Here is a 22228-nt window from a genome sequence, read left to right as displayed (position 1 = left end):
TTTTTCTCATTATCTTCACTCATAGGTAGATTAAGAAATATCCCATATAAATATAAGTAAAAGAACTATAAATTCATTGATTTGTTATAAATACCTCAAAGTAATACAATACTTCTTTTGTTTTTATTATGTTCTGATTCTCTAGGTTTTATTTCTCATTCCTTCTCCCCTTTGGAACTGAAGTTCATTTATCAGCATGTGCTCCCGGATCTGTCTGGAAAGGTCTTGGTTGATGTTGGTTCCAGGCTTGGTCCAGTCCTTTTTGTGGTAAAGTCTAGTACAGAAACATCTTCAGAATTTATAATTGCATTTTTTATGCCAACAGTTGACTTTGCCTACTACCATCCAAAAGTCTACAAACTTTAAACAAATATTTTAGTTAGGATTTTATTTTCTCTCGAAACTTCCATTGTGTCTTGACAGTTAAAAGCTTTAATACTAAAAATAAAACCAATGTTAAAAAGTCAACTTTTTTGACAAAGAATAGATATTTATTCCTCTAAGACACTTCAGTAAACTAATATTTCTGACTACTGCTCCTGAGCATATATTTAAACAAGCATCGGCAGAAACCATAAACATTTGATTTAGTGAGTAAGACCTAGGGAGTTAACTGAGACAGAAATTTACATGGCCTTCTTCGTAATTTACAGTCTTAGCATCAATTAAAATACCAAGAGTTTTAGTGATTTGCCAAGCATCAATACAATATGTATCAAAGGCAGGACCTGAACCCAGATGTTCTGGCAAAGAAGACATGGAGTTGCACTGTGCCATAGCAACTCTCTTCTTAATAGTTTTGTAACAAAGTATAATTAGGTTAGTAAAACTCCAAAGAAAAGTCACATCAAAATTGTAATACATTCCAAAGTAAAATATAGAGTTGCTTTTATTATTTACTATATGTATAATCAAGGTTTTCTACGGCTTTATTCAGCATGTTATTCTTAGAAGTTTTTCTTTATCTTAGGTAAATTTCTTTTTTCTTCAAAGATAATGTCTTCCGAAGCTGGTAAAAGTTCATCTAACTATCATAATTATTACATTTCCATTTATTTTAGGGTTATCTTTACAGCTCAGCATTGCAACTACATGGAGTAGAAATGAATCAAGATTTTTGCCAGTTGCAAGAAATGATCATTGCCAAATACAAGTTTACTGATAGAATAAAGGTAACTCATTGTTATTTTAGTCAACAAGCATTCATTAATCTCTGTGAGTCTCTTCCCTCAAAGATCTTATTTTCTGTAGAAGGAAACAGCATGCACACATATATTTTGAATAAGAATATTTAAATTAAATATATGAAAGATAAAAATATAACTTGATGGGACAGGAAGCACTACCATCTAAGTTCCCTTTTGAGCTGAGCTTCAAAGGAAACTAAAGATTCTAAGAGACAACTGAAGAGTGCTTTCTTGGCAAGGGAAATTAGTGTATGCAGAGGCAGAATGATAGAAGATTAAAGGCCAAGTATATGGAACAGAAAGAAGGCCCTTTGTTGAACCAAAGAAGACATGGAATTGGAGTAATGAGAAGGGAACAAGGATTATTGGAAACTACTGAGAGTCAGGCTCTGTGCTAAGTCCTTTATTATATTAATTCATTTGATTTTCACATCAACTCTGGGTTCTATTATTACTCTCATTTTACAGTGAGGAAACTGAAGCTTACAGTTTAGTTAATTGCCCATGGGAAAGGGTCTGAGACTGAATTTGAATTCAGATCTTTTTGACTCCAAGCCCACATAATAGAGAATAAAAGTGGAAAAGTAGGTTGGAACCAATTTGTGAAGAATGTTAAATGCCAAAAAGGAGTTTATATATCCTAATAGTTAAATACACACACACACACACACACACACATATACACACAACAACAAAGAAATAATAGTGAATCACTGGTGTATATTGACCAGGAAATTATCTTTTGGCAGCTTAATGAAGGATGGGAAACCAGTTATAAGATTATTGAATTAATCCACAATACTTAGGTGATTTTGTGAGTGAAGAGCTAAAGACGTATAAGAAAGATAATATGGAAGAAGCCTGGACAAAGCTTTGAAAATGAGAATAAAGGAAAACTCATGTATGACTGAGATTTCAAATCTAAGTAATTAGAAGGGTGATTGTGCCCTTGATAGTAATAAGAAAGTTTGGTAAAGGGATGTTTTAGGGAGAATAAGGCAGTAAATTCTATTTTAAATAGTTTGAAGTGTCTGTGGGACATCTAGTTTTGAAATGTCCAATAAGCAGTTAGAAATACAGGAGTGGAGCTTAGGAGAGAAATTAGATGTGATGGGCCCAGGCATACAACCTACAGAGAAAAGGCCTTCATATTCCCTATGAAATGTTGGGGAAACGAATTCAGTTTGACAAAAAATTTACTTAGGCAGCTAGGTGCTTAGATGTTGTAGATAGAGCACCAGGCCTGGAGATGGAAGATTAGATTCAAATCTAGGCTTAGATACTTCCTCGCTGTGTTACCCTAGACAAATAGCTTAATCCCATTGTCTAACCATTATTGCTTTTTCTACCTTGGAACCAATATACTGTATTGATTCTAAAACAGGAGGAAAGGATTTTTAAAAATGGGTTTAGATAGATTCTAAGAGGTAACAGTGAGGAGGAAGTATATTTCTGCTCAAGGAATAATCATACCAAGGCATGAAAATGGGAGATGTGTATAAGAAATAGCAAATATAGACTAGTATGGAGCAACTAGGTGGTGTCATGGATAAAACACTGGACATGGAATCAGGAAGACCTCACTTCAAATCCCTCTGGAAACTTAATCATTGTGACTTCAGTGTAAACTCTTTAACTTCTGTTTGTCTCAGTTTCCTCATCTGCAAAATGGGAATGATAATAGACTCCAGTTGAGGCACTCTATCCACTCTTTGGTAGCTATATAAAAGAAGAGTTACAGAAAAAGTTGAGGCAGAGTGATCCCTGGCAGAAGGTCCAGGTGAAAGGTGATAAGGACATGAGCTATTATGGAGAGAAGTAGGTGAATGCAGGAGATTTTGAGGAAATAGAAATAACAAAATTTGGTAACTATTTGGATGTGTGGGGTGAATAATAATGAGTAGAGAAGAATACCTTGGGTTTCTAAAACTGAGAAAATGGAGGTGCTCTCAACAATAATATGGGCCTTTGGAAGAGGTCTGGGTTTCAGGAGAAAGATAAGTTCTGTTTTAGACATGTTGAATTTGAGATGATTTGTCACTGTCCATCAAATATCTTTTATGAAAGCCTGGATTCAGAAAAGAGACTGGGCCTTGATATAGACATAGAAGTCTTCTCTATAGAAATAACTGACCTCATGAAAAGTGCATGGATCTAGTCCATGGGGAGGGTGTGGCCAGCAATATCACAAGCTACAGAAAAGTATAGAAAGATGATGGACTGCAGAACAGTCCAGATTCCCAAACAAATATCTTAGTGGGGCTTAGATTATATGCCACTTGGGAAAAAAAAAAAGGAAAAATAGGCACCTCTAGTGAGGGACCCTAAGAGTCCTGAGACCCAGAAATAGACAAATCAGAATAGAGAGTGTGGAGCAGATAAAGCAGTACAGAGCCAGACCTAGGGGACTTTGAGTGGTCCATTGTGTGAACAGTCTCCCTGAACTGCCTGCATGGTTGCAGGAGCTCAGACAGAACTACTTCAGAACTTTTTGGGCAGGTCCAGCATGAGCCCTAGTGTGCAGAGCCCAGCTGCTAAAGAGAGAATCTGTACAAAATTCATCCAAAGCATTCCCTTAATCCCTTGATGGGATTCTATTTTTTGCAAGAGTAGTTCCTGGGCCCAGTAACATGTGGGAAAGACCCCAGACAGACCCTGCAATAAGGGCTAGTCTAGTGGAAAGAGAGATCTTGGCAGTGAAGTGGTTCCTTTGAAAGAGGGGCATGGTCCAAATCACTTTACTCAAGATCAGAACAGGTCCTGCCTACCCAATGTACCTGTGGAGCTTGGTCTAAGTATAGACCACTCAGTCTAGTTATAAAGACAAGATAAGATGAGCAAACCCAAGAAAACTTGGTTTGAAAGTTGCCCAGGGGTAAATCTCTAGAAAATAGCAACCCCACAAAAATTCCAGATAAACTCTTAGAGAAAAAAAATGCCCTGGCCACAGGGTCTGCAGAGAATCCGGAAGATATTAAATGATGCTCAGAATAGGAAGGCTAAAGAGGAAAAAAATGACAAGGAAAACTGATAGCTTAAGACAGAACAGTAGAAAACTTGACGACTAAGAAACTGAATGCCCTGAAAATGAGAATGGGCCAAACAGAAAACAGTGGCATAAGAAGAAATATTGGAACAAAAGTAAAAATTTGAAAAAACAAACAAGAAAATGTAAAAAATATTAATGTCAGAAACAGGTCAGAGGTAATCAAATAATTACTGAAATATTTGAAAACCATGATCATATAAAGAATCTGGATAGATAATTTATGAAATTATAAATGAAATTGTCCAAAAGAACCAGAAGGCAAAGTGAAAATAGAATGCACAGGCTATTTCCAGGGGGAAAAAAACCCTGAATGAAAACTGAAACAGCTAGAGGAGACAGTGGATCTCATCTTCCTGAGTTCAAATCTAGCCTCAGATACATATTGACACTGTGACCCTGGGCAAGTCATTTAATGCTGTCTGCCTCAGTTTCTTCATCTGTAAAATGAGCTGGAAAAAAAATAGCAAATCACTAATTCTTCACTAAGAAAACCCCAAAAATGATGTCACAAAGGGTCAGACATGACTAGGGGAAAAAACCCAAACATTTCCAGAAACATAATCAAAATGAGAACTTCTAGGTAAAATACGGATTGTTTCATTTATAGAATCAAAAGTTTCAGGCAAATTCCCTCTCTTCTACCACCTTATCTGTAAAGAGATGGGTAGGAACAAAAAAAGGGAAAATTACAAGACCAGAAATACACAACAATCATAACTGTCCATGTGAGTGTGATAAATTTAGCTATAAAATGAAAAAGATAAAAAAATAGATTTTAAAGCAATTCAGTAATATGTTATTAATAACCAGGTCAAATACACTGTACATTCTGCCACCTTGAAACACAAAAATTCAAATAGAGGTAAAATTCAGAACTTCAGCTGACTTCAAATAGGAGTAGCAATCATAATTTTAGTTAAGGCTGCAGTAAATGTATATATAAGTAGGAAAATTACATTATGCTCAAAGGCACTGTAGATAATATTAGTACTTAACATGCATGCAACTAATAAAAGAACTTTAAATATTAAAAAGAAAAGTTAACCAAATTAGAATAAGGAATGGTAAAACTAGTGGAAATGGGAAGGGGCTTAATGTACCCTCTTTCAGATTCAGACATGTCCTTCCAAAATACAGGCATTAAAGACCTGAGTAGAACTTTAGAAAAATTAGAGATAAAATATATGTCTAGCAAGAACTCAAATCAATGCTTAGTGAATACTTTTTCATTCTTTTAAGCTTGGAAAGGGCATGAATCAAAAGAATAAGTTGTAATATATTGTCACTTAGGGTTTTTCTTTTTTAACATTTTCATACTTCACTATCTAGCACTGTAACCTGATACCTCCTAGGTTAATAATAATAGACTATAATAATTAATAATAAACACTTTATTGATCATTTGATTCTGAGTACTTTCTCTAAAGGTACAGATTTCAGTTTATACGCTCCTCATTTTCATCTCTTGTTCATGTCCTTTCTTAATCTTCACAAAGCATCCATTCAGTATAATCTACATTTCTTTAAAAAGAGAGCACCAAATTAACAGTATAATTGCTCTCCCCCATGCCTTTATATCCTAACTTCACTTTCTACTTCACTTTCCAACCACAAATCTTTTTATTGATTTTATTATCTGTGCCACTTTGTCCCAGTACATTATTGGTAATATGATGCCATCTGTTTGTGCTAACTATATGAGGCAGTACCTCTTTTGGGTGACCCACAATTTTGATTTTTCTTAGGCTGTGAAATTCCATTATGCTTAGCCATTAACATCATTGAAAGTATAGGCCAATAGATATGTGGTCTCATTAATATGGATACTTTCTCCACTAAGGCAAATGTAACCCATATATTCTTGCCCATCTTATGAGACTTTCCATGTCCTGGAGAATTTTCTTTAGATCTTTTTTACATTGTGTGGAATACCAGTATAGAATGCAGACCATCTGTTAAATCTCACTCTTATCATATGACAGACCTGTATTTTTTTTCCCCAAGCACACATTCCTTTTTCTCCTGCATATCATTTTCTCTTTTATAATGTATTGAATGAATATTATTAATAATGGTAATAATAACTGATTCAATATATATTACATATATACAAATGAAATTAGTTGGTCTGTAAAATTCTTCCCAGTTAATAACTTCTGTAGATTTATTCTTCCCATTTATATTAAAGTCACTATATATTTTCATTTAATGAAACAAACATTTACTGCCCACTTTCATCAATCCATCAAACAAATGGCTATTGCCATTCCAGTTATTATCTTGTGTTTTCTTTTGTGTTCTTATATGAACTCATTCTTCTTCAGGTACATCATGCAGATATATGTACTCAAGCTTCACTTCTTCAAAATGCTGATGTTGTTATAATGAACAATGTTTTTGAATATTTTCTTGACAGATCAGAACAATCCAGGTATGTTATATAGTCTTAAAAAATCAGTTTGTTCTGACAGTATGTTTAATTTTCAGTATACAATTTACTACAGTATTCAATACAGTTTACAATATCTACATTTTAAGAGGGAAAAGGGGTTTTTTGGTTGGCTATATTAATATTTAAAGTTGTGGTCACCAAGGAACTGAATAAATACTAATTCCTAAAATGATTTTAGTAATTTATTTACAGAATATAGGAGAGAGTGGAAGTAGAGAGATGAGAAGAGGGTAGAGTAAGAGATCTAACTTAATGAACTAGAGTTGTATTCAAGTCTGGGCTTTACTCCAGCAGGGCTCCAGAGGCCCAGCTGGAGAGCCTAAAAGTCAATTAACAAGGGGTTTAGTCATGAGGGTTTCTCCCAATCAAGGGCCCCTGCAGAGGCTAAGGTAGTCAGTCTTCTTCACTCACCACATGTAGTTCTAAGGGAAAGATTTAAGAACAGTCTCACCAAGGTCTTGGGTCTAGTGCTCCTCCAGGTCCAAGTCAGGAAACAGAAGAAGAGTCCCTCCAGATCCAAGACACCAACAAGCAGCCAGCTGAACTCTCTGAAGGGCCTTCTTTTGCATCACTTTCTGTGCCTTCCTCTTAGTTTACATGTCCAATCACAACAGATGCCCAGGAGGCAGTCAGTAAATTTTGATTTGTCATTCACTCTAGCACACATGGGTCACAGACCTCCCAACTTGTGAATTAAGTGGAGTTGTTTACACTTTTGATGATTAGATTTGAGAATGGGCAAGGTAGATTTAATCTCATCACAACATGCAATATTTCTCTTAGCCTATTATTTTTTTTAAGATAGCTTGAATATATCTACATTAATAGAATGATGTTATGTGAAAACAAATTTTACCTATATGTAGTTTTTAATATGTTACATCTAAAATACAGCAAATCAGGGTAGTTATGTGGCTCAGTGGAGAGAAAGCAAGGTCTTCAGATTGAAGGTCCTGGGTTCAAATGTGGCCTCAGATATTGCCTAAGTGACCCTGGACAAGTCACTTAAACCTAATTGCCTAATCCATACCACTCTTTCTCAGAACCATTACATAGTATCAATTCTAAAATAGGTAGTGAGATTTTTTTTAAAAAATAGATTATGCTAAATCAGGTATAGTATTTGAAAGAGAGAACATTATTTACCTTATTTTGATTTCTAAGAACAGGTTAATTAGATCTCACCCTAACCTTTCCATGTCTCACTTTTCTCTGCTATAAAGTGGACGGTTCCATCTTAGAAAGACAAAGATGAACTACACATATATTTGGATTTTGCTAGCTGAACAAACTGAAGTAAATGTTCTTTTTTTTCTTATAAGGCAGTCAAATGTTATCTTAATGACACCTTTAACTTTGTTCTAGATTTCTAAATATTTCAAGAACTAAATGGAAGGCATTCTTTAATCACTTGTCCCCTGATTTTGTACTTCAGATACCCAATTTAATGCATTGTCATTTTTTATTGTTACATTCTTTCTATATATGTATATTGTTGTTACTCACAACCCCATTAAAAAATTAATTTCCACACTTTAAAAAAAATGTAGGAAAGCATTTAAAAATCAGACAGAGTTGGGAAAGAAGCATTTTAATCACATGTTAAAAATAGTACAAAGCCAGAAAAGTTATTTTAGTCATTGAATTATCTAGTGATTTCCAAAGAATGAAGTATTATTAAGGCTTTGCCTTTTAAAACTTAATGATAGGTAGCCAAGCCATTACATCATTCCTTAAGAATAAGAAATTACAGGTTCATATTGTACTAGAATTTGATAGGAGTCAGGGTTCTTAGAAGAGACTTTAAATCTTGAATCAATGTTGATGAAATTTACAAGGATTATGGCAATTTCAATAATGAGGCCTGGATCATTTTTTATATTTCTGACATTCTTGTGATTATATTGTAGAAAAGTATACATGATAAAACAAACCAACTAGGGCCCTATTGCCACAAGACAGTCCTTTTACACTCCTCTCATTAGTTTACTTTCTCACCACAATAGCTATTCTAAATCTTTTCATCCCTTCTAAAGCCTCCCATGACACCTCCTTTCAGCTAAAGGCCACACCTCATAATTCAGTCAAAAAATTAAGACCAAGTATCAAGGTGTTCTTGTCTCCTGCCCAGTTTATTTCACTCAGCCTTCTTCTATATCCTCCTTCATATCTATCTCAAATGAAGAGATGATCTTTATGCTTGCAAACACTTCTGCATGCACTGTTATCACATCACATCACATCACATCACTTCTCCAATAGGTTGTCCCTTTTATCATCCCGGCTCTCTTTCTAGTCCTCAGTCCTTTCTTTTAACTGACTCTTCCCTTCTATCTATGAAAACACCTATGTTTCTCCCTCTACCCTTTAAAATGTAACTTTTCTAAGTTACATGTAAATATAATTTTTTTCCAAATAATTTAATTAAATAATTTTTTCCCCATGGTTACATGATTCTTGTTGTTTCCTTCCCCTCTTCCCAACCCCCTCCTGCAGTCGACAAGCAATTTCACTGGATTATACATATATCACTCAAATTCTGTTTCCATATTATTCATTTTTATAATAGAGTAATCTTTTAAAACCAAACCCCATAAATGATTGCCCGCCATTTGATCCAGCCATACCACCACTGGGTTTGTACCCCAAAAGAGATAATAAGGAAAAATATGTGTACAAAAAATATGCATAGCTGCATTCTTTGTGGTGGCAAAAAATTGGAAAATGAGGGGATGCCCTTTGATTGGGGAATGGCTGAACAAATTGTGGTATTTGTTGGTGCTGGAATACTGTTGTGCTGAAAGGAATAATGAACTGGAGGAATTCCATATGAACTGGAATCACCTCCAGGAATCGATGCAGAGAGAAAGGATCAGAACCAGGAGAATGTTATACATAGAGATTGATAACACTGTGGCACAGTGTTATCTACTAGCGGCAGTGCAATGATCTAGGACATTTCTGAGGGACTTATGAGAACGAATGCTGTCCATATTTAGAGAAAGAACTGTGGAAGTAGAAAAACAGAAGAAAGACATTTCTTTGATCACATGATTTGATGGGGCTATGACTCTATGTAGGAGATGTAGACTCTAAATCAGTGATTTCCAAAGTGGGTGCTACTGCCCCGGTGGGTGCTGCAGCGATCCAAGGAGGTGGTGATGGCCACAGGTGCATTTCTCTTTCCTATTAATTGCTATCAAAATTAAAAAAAATTAATTTCCATGGGGCTAAGTAATGTTTTTTCTGGAAAGGGGGCAATAGGCCAAAAAAATTTGGGAACCACTGCTCTAAATGATCACTCTATTACAAATATTAATAATATGGAAGTAGGTCTTGATCAATGATACTTGTAAAACCCAGATGAATTGTGCATTGGCTATAGGAGGGGGAAAGGAGAAGGGGAGGGAGGAGAGGAAAAGAGCATGAATCATGGAACCATGGAAAAATGTTCTAAATTAATTAATTAAATTGAAAAACAAATTTCTGAAAACCAAACCCCCAAATCATATACCCATATAAAAAAGTGATAAATCATATATTTTCTTCCAGATTTATACTCCCACAGTTCTTTCTAGATCTGGATAGCATTTTTTCACATAAGTCCCTCAGAGTTGTCCTGGATCATTGCATTGCTTTTAGTAGCAAAGTCAATTACATTTGATTGCCCCACAGTGTTTCAATTACTGTGTATAATGTTCTCCTGGTTCTTCTCATTTCACTCTGCATCAATTTCTAGAGGTCTTTCCAGTTCATACAGAAATCCTCCAGTTCATCATTCCTTATAGCACAGTAGCATTCCATCACCATCAAATAGTATACCATCCCTATTAAGCATTTTTTTAAATTATCGGATTTTTAAATATATATCTACATATAATCTGGCAAAGCAAGTTCCTACATTAGCCATATCTGAAAATTATTTTTTCCCACAATTTAAGCTCATACCTTCTCTTTCAGGAGGTCAATAGCATATTTCATTTTCATTCATTTTTATTTTATTTTAACATTTCTTAATGGCCTTGTGGAGTCATTAGCTTTTCTTTGGTCTGTCCTAATTTTCTTTGAGTTATTTTCTTGGGTTTTTTGTTGTTTTCTGTGCCTCTTATTCCAAGTTGTGAATTCTCTTTCCAAATCATTCTTCCATAGCTCTCATTTCTTTTCTCACTTTTCTGTACTGTTCTCATTTGTTTCTTAATTATATTTTATTTTTTCAATCACAAAACTATATCTCTTCTCTCCACCAAGCACCAGATCTCCTTGCCCACTAAGAACTAAGGAAATGTAAAATCCTTGTTACAATCATGTATAGTCAAATAAAACAAATTTCCACATTTGTCATATCCAAAAAAAAGTCCTTCATTTCTCTTAACAGGAGATTGAAAGCATCATTAGTCTTCTAGAATTATAGTTGTTGTTTATACTGAATAGACTCCTAATTCTTTCAAATTTTGTTTGTCTTTACTAAATTCTTGGTTTAAATTGTTATCCTGTTTGTTTCATGCTGCATCAGTTCATGTGTCATCCCAAATTTCTCTGAAACCATCCCCTTCATTTCTTATAGCACTCTGGTTACTACATCATGTTTGTGTGCCGTAAGTTATTCAGCCATTTCCCAGTTTATGGACAACCCCTCATATTTCCCCTCAGATTTCTTTGCTACCTCAAAAAGAACTATAAATATTTTCATAAATTCTTAGGTTTTGTTTTGTTTAGAACTCATCCTTCCCCTCAATTTATCCTCCAACTAATTCTTCCTTCTCCATTCTCCTATTTCTCGGGAGTATAGAATTTATTTCTTTTACTCAAATGTGTGTGTGTTCCTTCCTCCTCTGACCAGTCCAGATGAATGAGGTTTACTTTCCAACCACCCCTCTCCATATCCTCTTCCTTGTTAGATAGATATCTACTTGTTTTTTCTCCTTTTCTCCACCCCCAGTGTAATCTTCTTTCTTCTCCATTCCATTCTTCTCTAAGATTATCAAGGCAAAACAACCAGGCTTTTTTCTAATTAAATTTCCTCTATGAACCCTGATGATGATAGAATTCATAAAGAACACATTCATTATTATCTCCTTATATTTAAATAAAATCAGTTTTTCCCCTATAACATTTTTGTTGGATAAGTTATCTGGAATATGCTATTCTAAAGGTTTTTGTCTCTTCATAGTAGTGACTGCTAAATTATATGTGGTCCTGACTGATTCTTTGAATTCTTTATTTCTGGCTGCTGTAAGCTTAAAAATTAATATACAATATATCCAAGTATTATAGTTAATAAGATGTATTAATAATAACTTGAAGTAAAAGAAAATAAAAAGGTAGAGTAAATAGGGAGCTAACCCAGCCACTGTCGCGAGAGAAGAGATCAAGAGAATGGGGTTACACACAACTTATAAACAATATGGAAGGATGTACATGGGCAAAAGGAAAAGGATCCTGGGAGATGAAGTCCAAGGGTTCAAGATTTTCCAGTTATACATTCCCCCCTTCCCCCTCCATGATCCTTTTGGAAGACCAGTCTCCCCAAAGGGATCATTTTAAACATAGTCAGCTTAAAACTCTAAAGATTTTTAACTAAAGGTACATACAATATTGTAGTTTCTAAAGGAAAATTACAATAATTTGGGGATAAAGGGAAAAAAAACAAAACAAAACCGATGATTGCTACATTGGCAAAAACCAATTTGAGGGCAGTCCCTATTGATATAAGAGTATGTATATTCAAAACAAATGCATACAACCCTCCATAGTTCAAATTCACCATGTCTCAAAGTTCACTCTGGATCTTTGGTGCAGCATGTGGTCTCTGCAGGCATCTTCATGGCACCTTCTCCAAAAAGTTCACCTTCTGGATTCTGGGAGGTATCAAGTTTCTTATCCTAAAATTACTCTCAAAAGAATTTAAACTTTGCATTATAGGATAATAATACATTCCCCCCCCCCCCCCCCAGGAGGATATTGACAAACATAGGGAACACTCAGGGATGCATGGCTGAGTTATGAGGCATAATATAAAATATCAGTCTTACGTCTAAAAAAATCTAAGTAAAGGAAAAATAAACCTATAATAGGTCCTTAAATCAGGGCCCAATTAAAGTGATTTATGTAATTATGCACTCACCCAATCAGCAACGACTACAGAAAGTTTAACACAATATGAAAGACAGAAAATGAACTAGATTTTAGCAGGAAATTGGGAAATAGCTTTCCTTGATCTGATTTTACCTTTTCTCTCAGGGATACTTGGAGCCAGGAAGGTAGCCAAAGTGAAGTACTTGGTAGAATGTGGTTCAGGGAAGACTTGCCTCTGACATATGTCAAAACAGCCACAACCTCAAACCTCAACAAGTTCAAGTCCTCTTGTATTGGCTCAAAATCTCAATCCCACTGGGATTGGTTGGTCTCTTTGACCTTGTACTCGATAGGCACTATGCAGGTTAGCTTTGTGCTTCTTTGGCACTGTGCAGGGGCTATTTTTGTATTCCCTTCTCCTGGAATCAGACAGAATCATTAAGCAAAGTCCCATAATTTTTTTTAAACAATCAATGGCATTATTTCTATAGTCTAAACCTTTTGGGGTGTGCATTGACATTAGGATTAATGGACATTAAAAAAAAAAAAGCTAAATGGATTTTATTTACAGGTAAAACAAAAAGACTGACCAGAAGGGGGGAAAATGTTTCAGGTATTAGGTAAGGGGCTTGGAAAAGCTATTCTCCAGTCCCTTCCTCCCTAGGGGCAAAACTGTGAGGGAGAACAGTAGGGTATTTGCATATAAAATGAAGGCTTCTCTTGGTGTTTTGGGTCAGGAAAAAATCAGAGGCTTACTTCCACCCCCCCAAAAAAATTTGGCCACTGACTTGGTACCTGTCCCACCCTCCTCCAGGTACACTGTTTTAGGGTGTAGAAGTTGACAGTGGAGACCTCCTTCTTATGAAAAACCCTCCATGGTAATCCTCTCAGCTAGGAGCCTAGGGTCAGTTTAAAAAAAAAATCTGCTAAGAAACTAGAAGGGGGGTGAGGCTGAATAGTGCGGGGTTTTGCTGTTCCATGCTGGGTTCCCCTACTGAAAAATAGCTAGGACAGGCTGGAAACCCATGTTGTGGGGGAAGAGGGGGTGAAAGGATTTATACGTCACTCTCCACACAGGATCAAAAAGGTGCTTCCAAACTCCAAACAGCTCTTAGACTTCTCAGCACAGCACAGCAATAAGGAGACTGGGGTGGGAGCAGTGGTGTGAAGAGCAGCAGCAGCAGCAACAGGAGAAAATGTGGCTTGCAAAATTTATCTATTCTCTATTTTTTTTCTCTATGATGTAAAAATTTTTTGAGAATTCTATCCCTTCATAGTTGCCATAAATGTAATCTTGAAAATTATTATATATAAAATATCTCCAAGTATTATATTTAATAAGATGTATTAATAATAACTTGAAGTAAAAGAAAATAAAAAGCTAGAGTAAATAGGGAGCTAACCCAGCCGTGGTTTTGAGAGAAGAGAGCGAGAGGGAGGGGTTATACACAACTTATAAACAATATGCAAGGACACTACGTGGATGAAGGGAAAAGTATTCTGGGAGATGAAGTCCAAAGATTCAAGATTTTCCAATTACACGCTGCTTGCAGTATTTCTTTGACCTAAGAAGGTTTGGATTTTGGCTTTGATGTTGAGAGTTTTCATTTTAGTTTCTTTCAGAAGGTGACCAGTGGAATTTTTTTAAATTACTTCTTGTTCTGTTTTCTAGTTCAGTTGTTTTTGCAATGAAATAGTTTACATTTTCTTCTATCATTTGTTTTTGCTTTCATTTTTTTAAACTTCCTTTATTTCTGCAATTAATTCTGCTTGGTTTGGGATCTGAGCTGTAATTTCCTTTGAGGAAGATCCATCAAGGAAACAGAGATGGAGCAGTTAGATAGGAGGAGAATCAGGAGAAAATGATGTTCTGAAAACCTGGACAAAAGAAATTATGAAAGAGGAAAGAGTGATCAACAGTGTCAAAGGCAGCAGAGAAGTTGAGAATGAAGACTGAGAAAAAGTCATTGGATTTGGCAATTAAGAGATCATTAATAATTTTGGAGAATAATAACAGTGGAATAATATGGTCAGATGCTAGATTGTAAGGGGGTTAAGAAGAGAGAAAGAGGAGGCACCTATTATAGATGATCTTTACAAAAAGCTAAACAAAGATGAGCAAAACTTCAAAATTCTTCATAACTTGATTTCCCCTCCATACCTTTCAAGTCTTCACTGCTTTAAAAAATTTTTTATTGTCATGCAAAACACACTTCTGTATTAGTCATTGTTGCAAGAGTAAAGTCATACATAACCAAAACCCCAAAATAAAACCATAAATACAATTGATGTGAAAGACATTTCCAACATTTCTTTCTCTGAATGTGGTTAACATTCCCAGCCAGGATTGTCCCAGATCATTGCATTACTGAGAGTAGTTTTCACAGATAATCATCATACAATATTACTTTTATTGTGTTTAAAAATGTTTATTGACTATCTTAATAGAAAACATAAAAATAAATAAAACAAAGTAAATAATATGATAATAAAGCAAAAATTTATGTAAAAAATAAATTTAAGGTCTACCATGAATTTATAAAGTAGTTCAGGACTTGGTCCCTACATTTTCTGTTTTTTCACTTTGTGTTGTAATAATGTTTTCCATTGATTACTAGTCTCATGTACTTTTTTATAGGAAAAAAAATTTTTTTAATGTGTTTCAGAGCCTGGGAATATATCAGCCATAATGTAAGGAAAAAAGGAACCTTATTAGTAACAGTCCCAAGTCTTAAAGAATGTCTCTCAAATCTACAGGTTTGTCATCATTTTGTTTTTTAAATACTAATTGCTTATTTTTTATATAATAATAATTTCAAAATTCTATTTATATTCAGTCTGAAAATAGTCACAGATCAATATATAATATATAATCAAAATTGTTTTCTTTGAAGGGAGTTTTAATAATTGGTGTAGAAAGATTATCAGAGAGAATTTGGGCCTTTGTTCCTAAGCTGCTATCTTGGCTCCTCATCCCCTAGGTTCCAATCTCAATATAGCTTTGTGACTAAAGCATTACTTTGAGGTTGAACTCCTAAATAATAATAATTCCAACCTTAACATAAACAAATCATAATTTTGCATAGTATCACAGAAGATACAAACAAGATTACTGGTATTAGAGTAGTCTGAACCCCTGAATCCTACTTTTAATGTGGCCACTTTATAATCTTACATAAACCACATCTTTTTACCTCAGTTGTAAAATGTATAAAAAAAGAATGATATTTAACAATAGATTCAACCCACAATATGTTGTTTAATAATTATAAAGGCTTTTGAGATCCTCAGATGAAAGACACTGTTGTATCCTAATGTAGAAAACTATTATTCTTATAATTTGTTCAAGCAATGTCTTCAATATATTGCCAACTTTCAAAATTACTTTGAGGCAGTACAATATAGGACAGAAGCATCAAAGGAACAAAACTCCTGAGTATTGGGGGCAGCTGGGTAGCTCAGTAGAGTGAGAGTCAGGCCTAGAGACAGGAGGTCCTAGGTTCAAACCCGGCCTCAGCCACTTCCCAGCTGTGTGACCCTGGGCAAGTCACTTGACCCCCATTGTCCACCCTAACCAATCTTCCACCTATGAGACAATATACCGAAGTACAAGGGTTTAAAAAAAAAAAAAAAAAAAAAAACTAAAAAAAAAAAAAAAAAAAAAAAAAAACTCCTGAGTATCCCAAAACCAGATTAAAATGTAATTGGGAGATGTTTAACAAAGCATATATAACACATTAATTATATTAATTTATGGTTTTCTGAGACTTGTTGTGACCCAAAGAGGTTCATTTCTAATTGAACTTGACACCTGTGGGGGTGTAGGATGGAGCTGACTGATGGCCCTAGGCAAATCACTTAACATCTCAGTACCTCAACTTTTTAAGACTATAAATATTAGAGAAGTTAAAGATCTTCTTTGTTAGAGAGATTTCCTTAATTTGTGAGCTCCCTATGCAGATAAAATCGGGTTGTCATGTTAAAATAAAAAGTCATTTAGTGGTACCCTCACTTAATGACTTCCATCAAAAATCCATAAACCTCTGTGCTCTCTCCACTCCACAAATAGAAATTACTTATTTGAAATAACAAAGTAAACTATACACAATTTGTTTGCTTTGCTACTTCCAAACAGTTCAATTAAAAAATAATTTTTTTAGTACCTACTATGTGCAAGGCACTGGGCTATAGGTTATTACTACAAGAACAAAACAAAATAGTTCCTGCCTTCAAGGAACTTAAATTCTATTAAGGGATGATACAATTTGTACACAGATAAATAAATAAATATTTTCAAGTCTGAGAATGCTAACAATGGCAAAACTCAGGACAGTCTTCATAAGGAGAGATGACTCCTAAAATGTAGCACACAAATATTTAAACCATTCAAATTTGGTTTAATGCACTTAGGGTTTTTTGTTTATTCTAGGTATTTCAATTTTTCATTGTTTTGTTCTCATGGTAGTTCTAAAAATGATTATTTTAACTCAAGTTCATTTCTACCAGATACCTTAATGAAGGTAGGCATATAAATTCTTTCACGATATTAATGTATATAAAACTGATTTAAATTTATAATATGATTGATCTGTTATTTTCAATTTCTTCATTGTAAGTTCTTATGATTCTAGGAAAAAGATTTTTCTTCTAAAATTTTTATTTATACAGCTTTGTCTCTGTTACTATTTTAGGTGACTATACATCTGAACCAGTGGGTTGAAGAAGTGCAATTGAACTATAATGTATATGCAGAAAAAGACATTGATAGAGAAGCACTTGAACAAATTCATTTGTATAAGATTGTTTAGAATTAAGATTGACTTTTATTTTTTAATATGTGATAATTAAAACATTTATTTACAGTTTGACTTCCTTTAACCTGATAAAATATATGCAGTCTCTTTAGCAGCTAATTCTATAGGCACAATTAAAATTTGAGAAAACAAGCATTATAAACTCAAAATCTACTATTTGTAACACGTAGAAATGACATATATGATATCCCGAAAGTCTTAATGGAGGTTAAGTTTATTTGAGCTTCAGTATCCCTTTTTAAAGTTTAAACTTCATTAAGATTTTTGAGATGGGGGGCAGCTGGGTAGCTCAGTGCATTAAGAGCCAGGCCTAGAGACAGGATGTCCTGGGTTCAAATCTAGCCTCAGACACTTCCCAGCTGTGTGACCTTGGGCAAGTCACTTGATCCTCATTGCTTACCCTTACCACTTTTCTGCCTTGGAGCCATTGACTCCAAGACGGAAGGTAAGGGTCTTAAAAAAAAAAAAAAGATTTTTGAGATATCCTCTTATTAAATTTTAATGGAAAAAACCTTTAATAGTGCACCTAATTTACAGGTAGGTCTCAATCAGTAAAAATAATGATCGTGTGAAGTTATCACTGTCATATTTTTCAGATTTACATTACATATTTGTAACTGGAACCAGCTATCATTTTATGTAATTATAATTTTGAATAGAATTTATTATTCTCACTAATTATAGGACCCAGTTTTTTATAATGTTTCTTGACCTGGTATAACTATAAAATCACCATATGATCCATGGCACATGAAATGAAGAAAGAGTTCTGTAATCATGAAGCTCAAAAAAAATTTTAACTAATGTATGAAACATGTAGGAGTATGACTGATAGAGCCTGGACCTGTGATTTTAACAGTGTAGGGAACTCATAGTGAGGAAACTACTAAAGGAGACCAAAAAGTATTTAGTCAATGTCAGTGCCAAGGATGACATAGCTAGTATATATCAATAACAGAACTTTTAAGACCTACTCTCTACATGATTGCATTCTCACGAGATGTTTCATTTAAATTACTTGAAAAGGAGTTAAGAGAATTAACTATACTTTGGAATTTGCTGAGTTTCTGAAGATTGCCTTTCAAATGAGAACCATCCAGGTTCTGAAAAAAAAGCTCAGAAAGCTTGGTGGTTCCACCTTAGCTTACAAAACAGATGAAGAACTACCACTGCCCAAAAAAGTTGAAATTAGATTAGGCCGAAGAGGGAAGAATTGCTTTATTTCTTGGGGGAAACCTAGGCATCCATCTTAGGCAGGAAGTACCCAGTGGAGACTTCCTGCAGACATCAATTTCACTGGCAGGGAGGAGCCTTTGACTCCTCCCTCAGAGGACTTTAGAAATTAACAAGAGAAACCCTCCAGCCTTGATCTAAACATTTCTGACTGGCCCAAATTCCTCTCATACCTTAGAGATACCTTCCCTGCCTGAAGAACCCAGCCTATTTCCTCTCAGTATCCTGTCTCTAGCCTCTATGAATGAGCCTGTTTGAGCTGCCCTCCTATATACTCCCATCCATTCCCTTATTATCCTATATACTACCTACCCATTCATCCATTCCATACACTCAGCTATCCCCTTCATTCCTCATTTATCACCCTATCACCTTTTATCCCTCCTCACTACCCAGATTGCCTCACTTCTCCATAACAGGGGTTATTGCTGAAAATGATCTGAGAAATCGTCTAGTCCACTTCCCTTTTTTTATAGAAAAGAAAACAGACCTGGAAGGCTTTAGCAATTTGTGTGTAGGGTAAGTACATAGCAGTGTAAGGATCTGAACATAGGTTCAGTGTATCACACTGGCCTCCTTAATGACCAAAAAATGTCTGAACAAGGCACAAGGAATGGATATCATTTGTTGGCATCAATAGGCAATAATATGTATTGATGGATTAAAAAGAAATTAAGGCTTATATTTATTTTTAGGCTTCTCATCCTCCAGGAGGCTGTGCAGGTTTTTTAGACTTGATTGAGAGGAAGGAAGATGATGCATATTGTTTTCTGCTATTGATATAGCTTCTAATTTCCAGGGAAATCTACCTTTCGATAACAATTGTTTACTGGCCACTACTACTAAAGCATTCAGCCTCCAGAGTTTCCATGTTAATACAGTCTAGGTAGGAGAACAATAGCTATGGACATTAGAGTAGTACACAAAGAAGGAAGCCAACTAATACTCACACTAGAGAAAGAGTTATTTTACTAGCTTATCAGACAAATAATTCTGCGACTACTTGTCAGACTATAGTTATGAATTGCAGAAGCAGTGTTTGTGATGTTGAGAAATGCTCAGATATATTTAAAAGTAGCAATTATGTCTAAAGTTACTGATACAGGTCAAACTTTGAAAACCAATGTTGTCTGTGATAATAAATGCATTTTCAAAAAAGAAATCACATCTTTATTGGTAAAGAGAAATGCTTTTAAGAATAAATGATTAGGACTTCCTGATTAAGATGGCAGCAGAGTAAAACGCAGCTGCTTAACCTCTCCTAACCAAAACATATAGGACTCTTCAAGAAGACATAAAAACAAATCCAGAGGAACGAAGGGAACCCACAACAGGGCGTAGCATTGGAAGTATGTGGAATCAGGGCATTTCCATGCTATAAAGGGGTGAAACAGCTCTCACTAAAACACGAGCTGAGCAACCCCCTCCCCACCCCACACCACCTACATTGCCAAAGCCAGCTCACAAGAGTTAGAGCAAGTTTGGGGCATGCATTAAGTCCTTGGCAGCTACCTGGGGTCACCAGGGCCTGCCCCTGAGAGCAGCAAGACTTAAGACCCCAAGAGGCTAAAGAACGCGCAGACTTTGAACACGGATCCTGAGCATAGGCAAGGCCTCAGATCCTGAGCGCAGGCACGGACCTTGAGTAGGGACCCAGTGCAGAGGAGTGCACAACTGGAAGCAGCTCCCTGAGACTGTTAAAGGAGCCTCAGGCAGAGGAACAAGCAAGGGGACCACCAGGAGGCTTGACCCTGAGAACAACTAGACCTGAGACCTCAGGAGCCTAAAGAGCGCAGACAGACCCTGAGTGTGAGGATAAACCTGAGAGGGCACAAGGCTAACAATGGCAAGCCAGAGACAAGAACCCCAAAAGAGAAAGATCATCAAGAAGAAATCTGTAACACTTGACAACTTTTACACAGATAAAATCCAGACAACAGAGCAAACAGTAGAGAACAAACAAGTAATCATATCCAAACCTTCCCAAAATAATGAAAACTGGCCACAAGCTATTGAAGAGTTCAAATCTGAGATGATGAGAAAGATGGAAGAGATTTGGTGAGAGAACTGGGAAATAGCTCAAAAGGAAATTAACAGGTTAGAAGACAGAAACTCCCAATTGGAGAAAGATGCCCAAAAGTCAAATGAAATGGTAAGCAAATTGGAAACCAAAATCTGGCAAGAAAATAACAGTTTAAAAGGCAGAATTTCACAATTGGAAAGTGAGGCAAGTAAATTGAAGACCAGAAATGACCAGATTGAAAAGGAAAACCAGTCTCTAAAGGCTAGAATTGAGCAATTAGAAGCTAATGATCTCTCAAGACAGCAAGAACAAATAAAACCAAGTCAAAAGACTGATAAAATAGAAGGAAACATGAAATATCTCAATGGGAAAGTGACAGACCAAGAAAAGAGAATCATTGGTCTTCCTGAAAAAGCAGAAAATAATAGAAATTTGGACTCCATACTAAAAGAAATTATTCAGCAAAATTGCCCTGAAGTTCTACAACAAGAGGGCAATATAGACATTGAAAGGATCCATAGATCACCCTCTACACTAGACCCAGAGAAGACAACCCCCAGGAATATAATAGCCAAATTCAAGAGCTTCCAAGTTAAAAAAAAATTTTTTTTTTTTTACGAGAAGCCAGAAAGAGACAATTCAGATATCAAGGAGCACCAATCAGGATCACACAGCCTCCACACTTAAAGACCGCAAGGCTTGTAATAAGATATTCAGAAAGGCAAGAGAACTGGGTCTACAACCAAGGATCACCTACCCATCAAAACGGACTATAATTCCAGGGGAAAGTTTGGGCATTCAGCAAGATAGAAGATTCCCAAGTATTCACACAGAAAAGACCAGGACTAAATGGAAAGTTTGATATCCAACCACAAAAATCAAGAGAAACATGAAAAGGTAAATAAGAAACAGAGGGGAAAGAAAGAAAACTCTTATTTTTAAATTTGCCTCTTTAAGGGCTTTGATATGATCTAATTATTTGTATTCCTGTGTGGAGAAATGTTAAGTATAATTCTCTGTAAGGAACTATATTCACTATTATGGTATTCACTATTATAGTAATTAGAAAATTTATTCATAGGGAGAGGTTGGAATACTAAATGGTCTAAGATGATATGGGGGTTGGAAAGAGGGAGGTGAATAGTAGAGGACACCAAGAGAAACTTGAAGGAATAAGAAAAATAGGATATTCTATTACACACAAAGAGGGCATGGGAAGGGGAAGGGCTGAATATTATAAGAAGGAGAGGAAGAGAGCATTAAGAGGTAATATTTAAACCTTACTCTCAGTGTAATTAACCCTGAGAGGGAAGAGTAGCTTTATCCATTGGGATATAAAACTATCTAACCCTACTGAGAAAGTCAGAAGGGATAAACCAAGGGGAGCAGGGGGGT

The 22228-nt window shown here is 35.4% G+C and overlaps 1 protein-coding gene across 1 annotated transcript in view; it reads left to right on the top strand.

Annotated features, from left to right (window-relative positions):
• LOC123237682 overlaps nt 1-17631 on the top strand; it is a 41277-nt gene extending 23646 nt beyond the window's left edge. The window contains exons 5-9 of the mRNA XM_044664756.1: nt 146-267; nt 1062-1172; nt 6561-6667; nt 15430-15520; nt 17455-17631. Of these exons, the coding sequence (XP_044520691.1) occupies nt 146-267; nt 1062-1172; nt 6561-6667; nt 15430-15520; nt 17455-17571 (548 nt within the window). The 3' untranslated portion in view covers nt 17572-17631. The remainder of the gene's footprint in view (nt 1-145; nt 268-1061; nt 1173-6560; nt 6668-15429; nt 15521-17454) is intronic.
• Nucleotides 17632-22228: the final 4597 nt, after the last annotated feature.

This window comes from Gracilinanus agilis, chromosome 2 (assembly GCF_016433145.1).
Source record: "Gracilinanus agilis isolate LMUSP501 chromosome 2, AgileGrace, whole genome shotgun sequence".
NCBI classification, from domain to species: Eukaryota; Metazoa; Chordata; class Mammalia; order Didelphimorphia; family Didelphidae; genus Gracilinanus; species Gracilinanus agilis.
The sequence above is the reverse complement of the archived record's forward strand: the minus strand, read 5'-3'. Positions and strand labels throughout refer to the sequence as shown.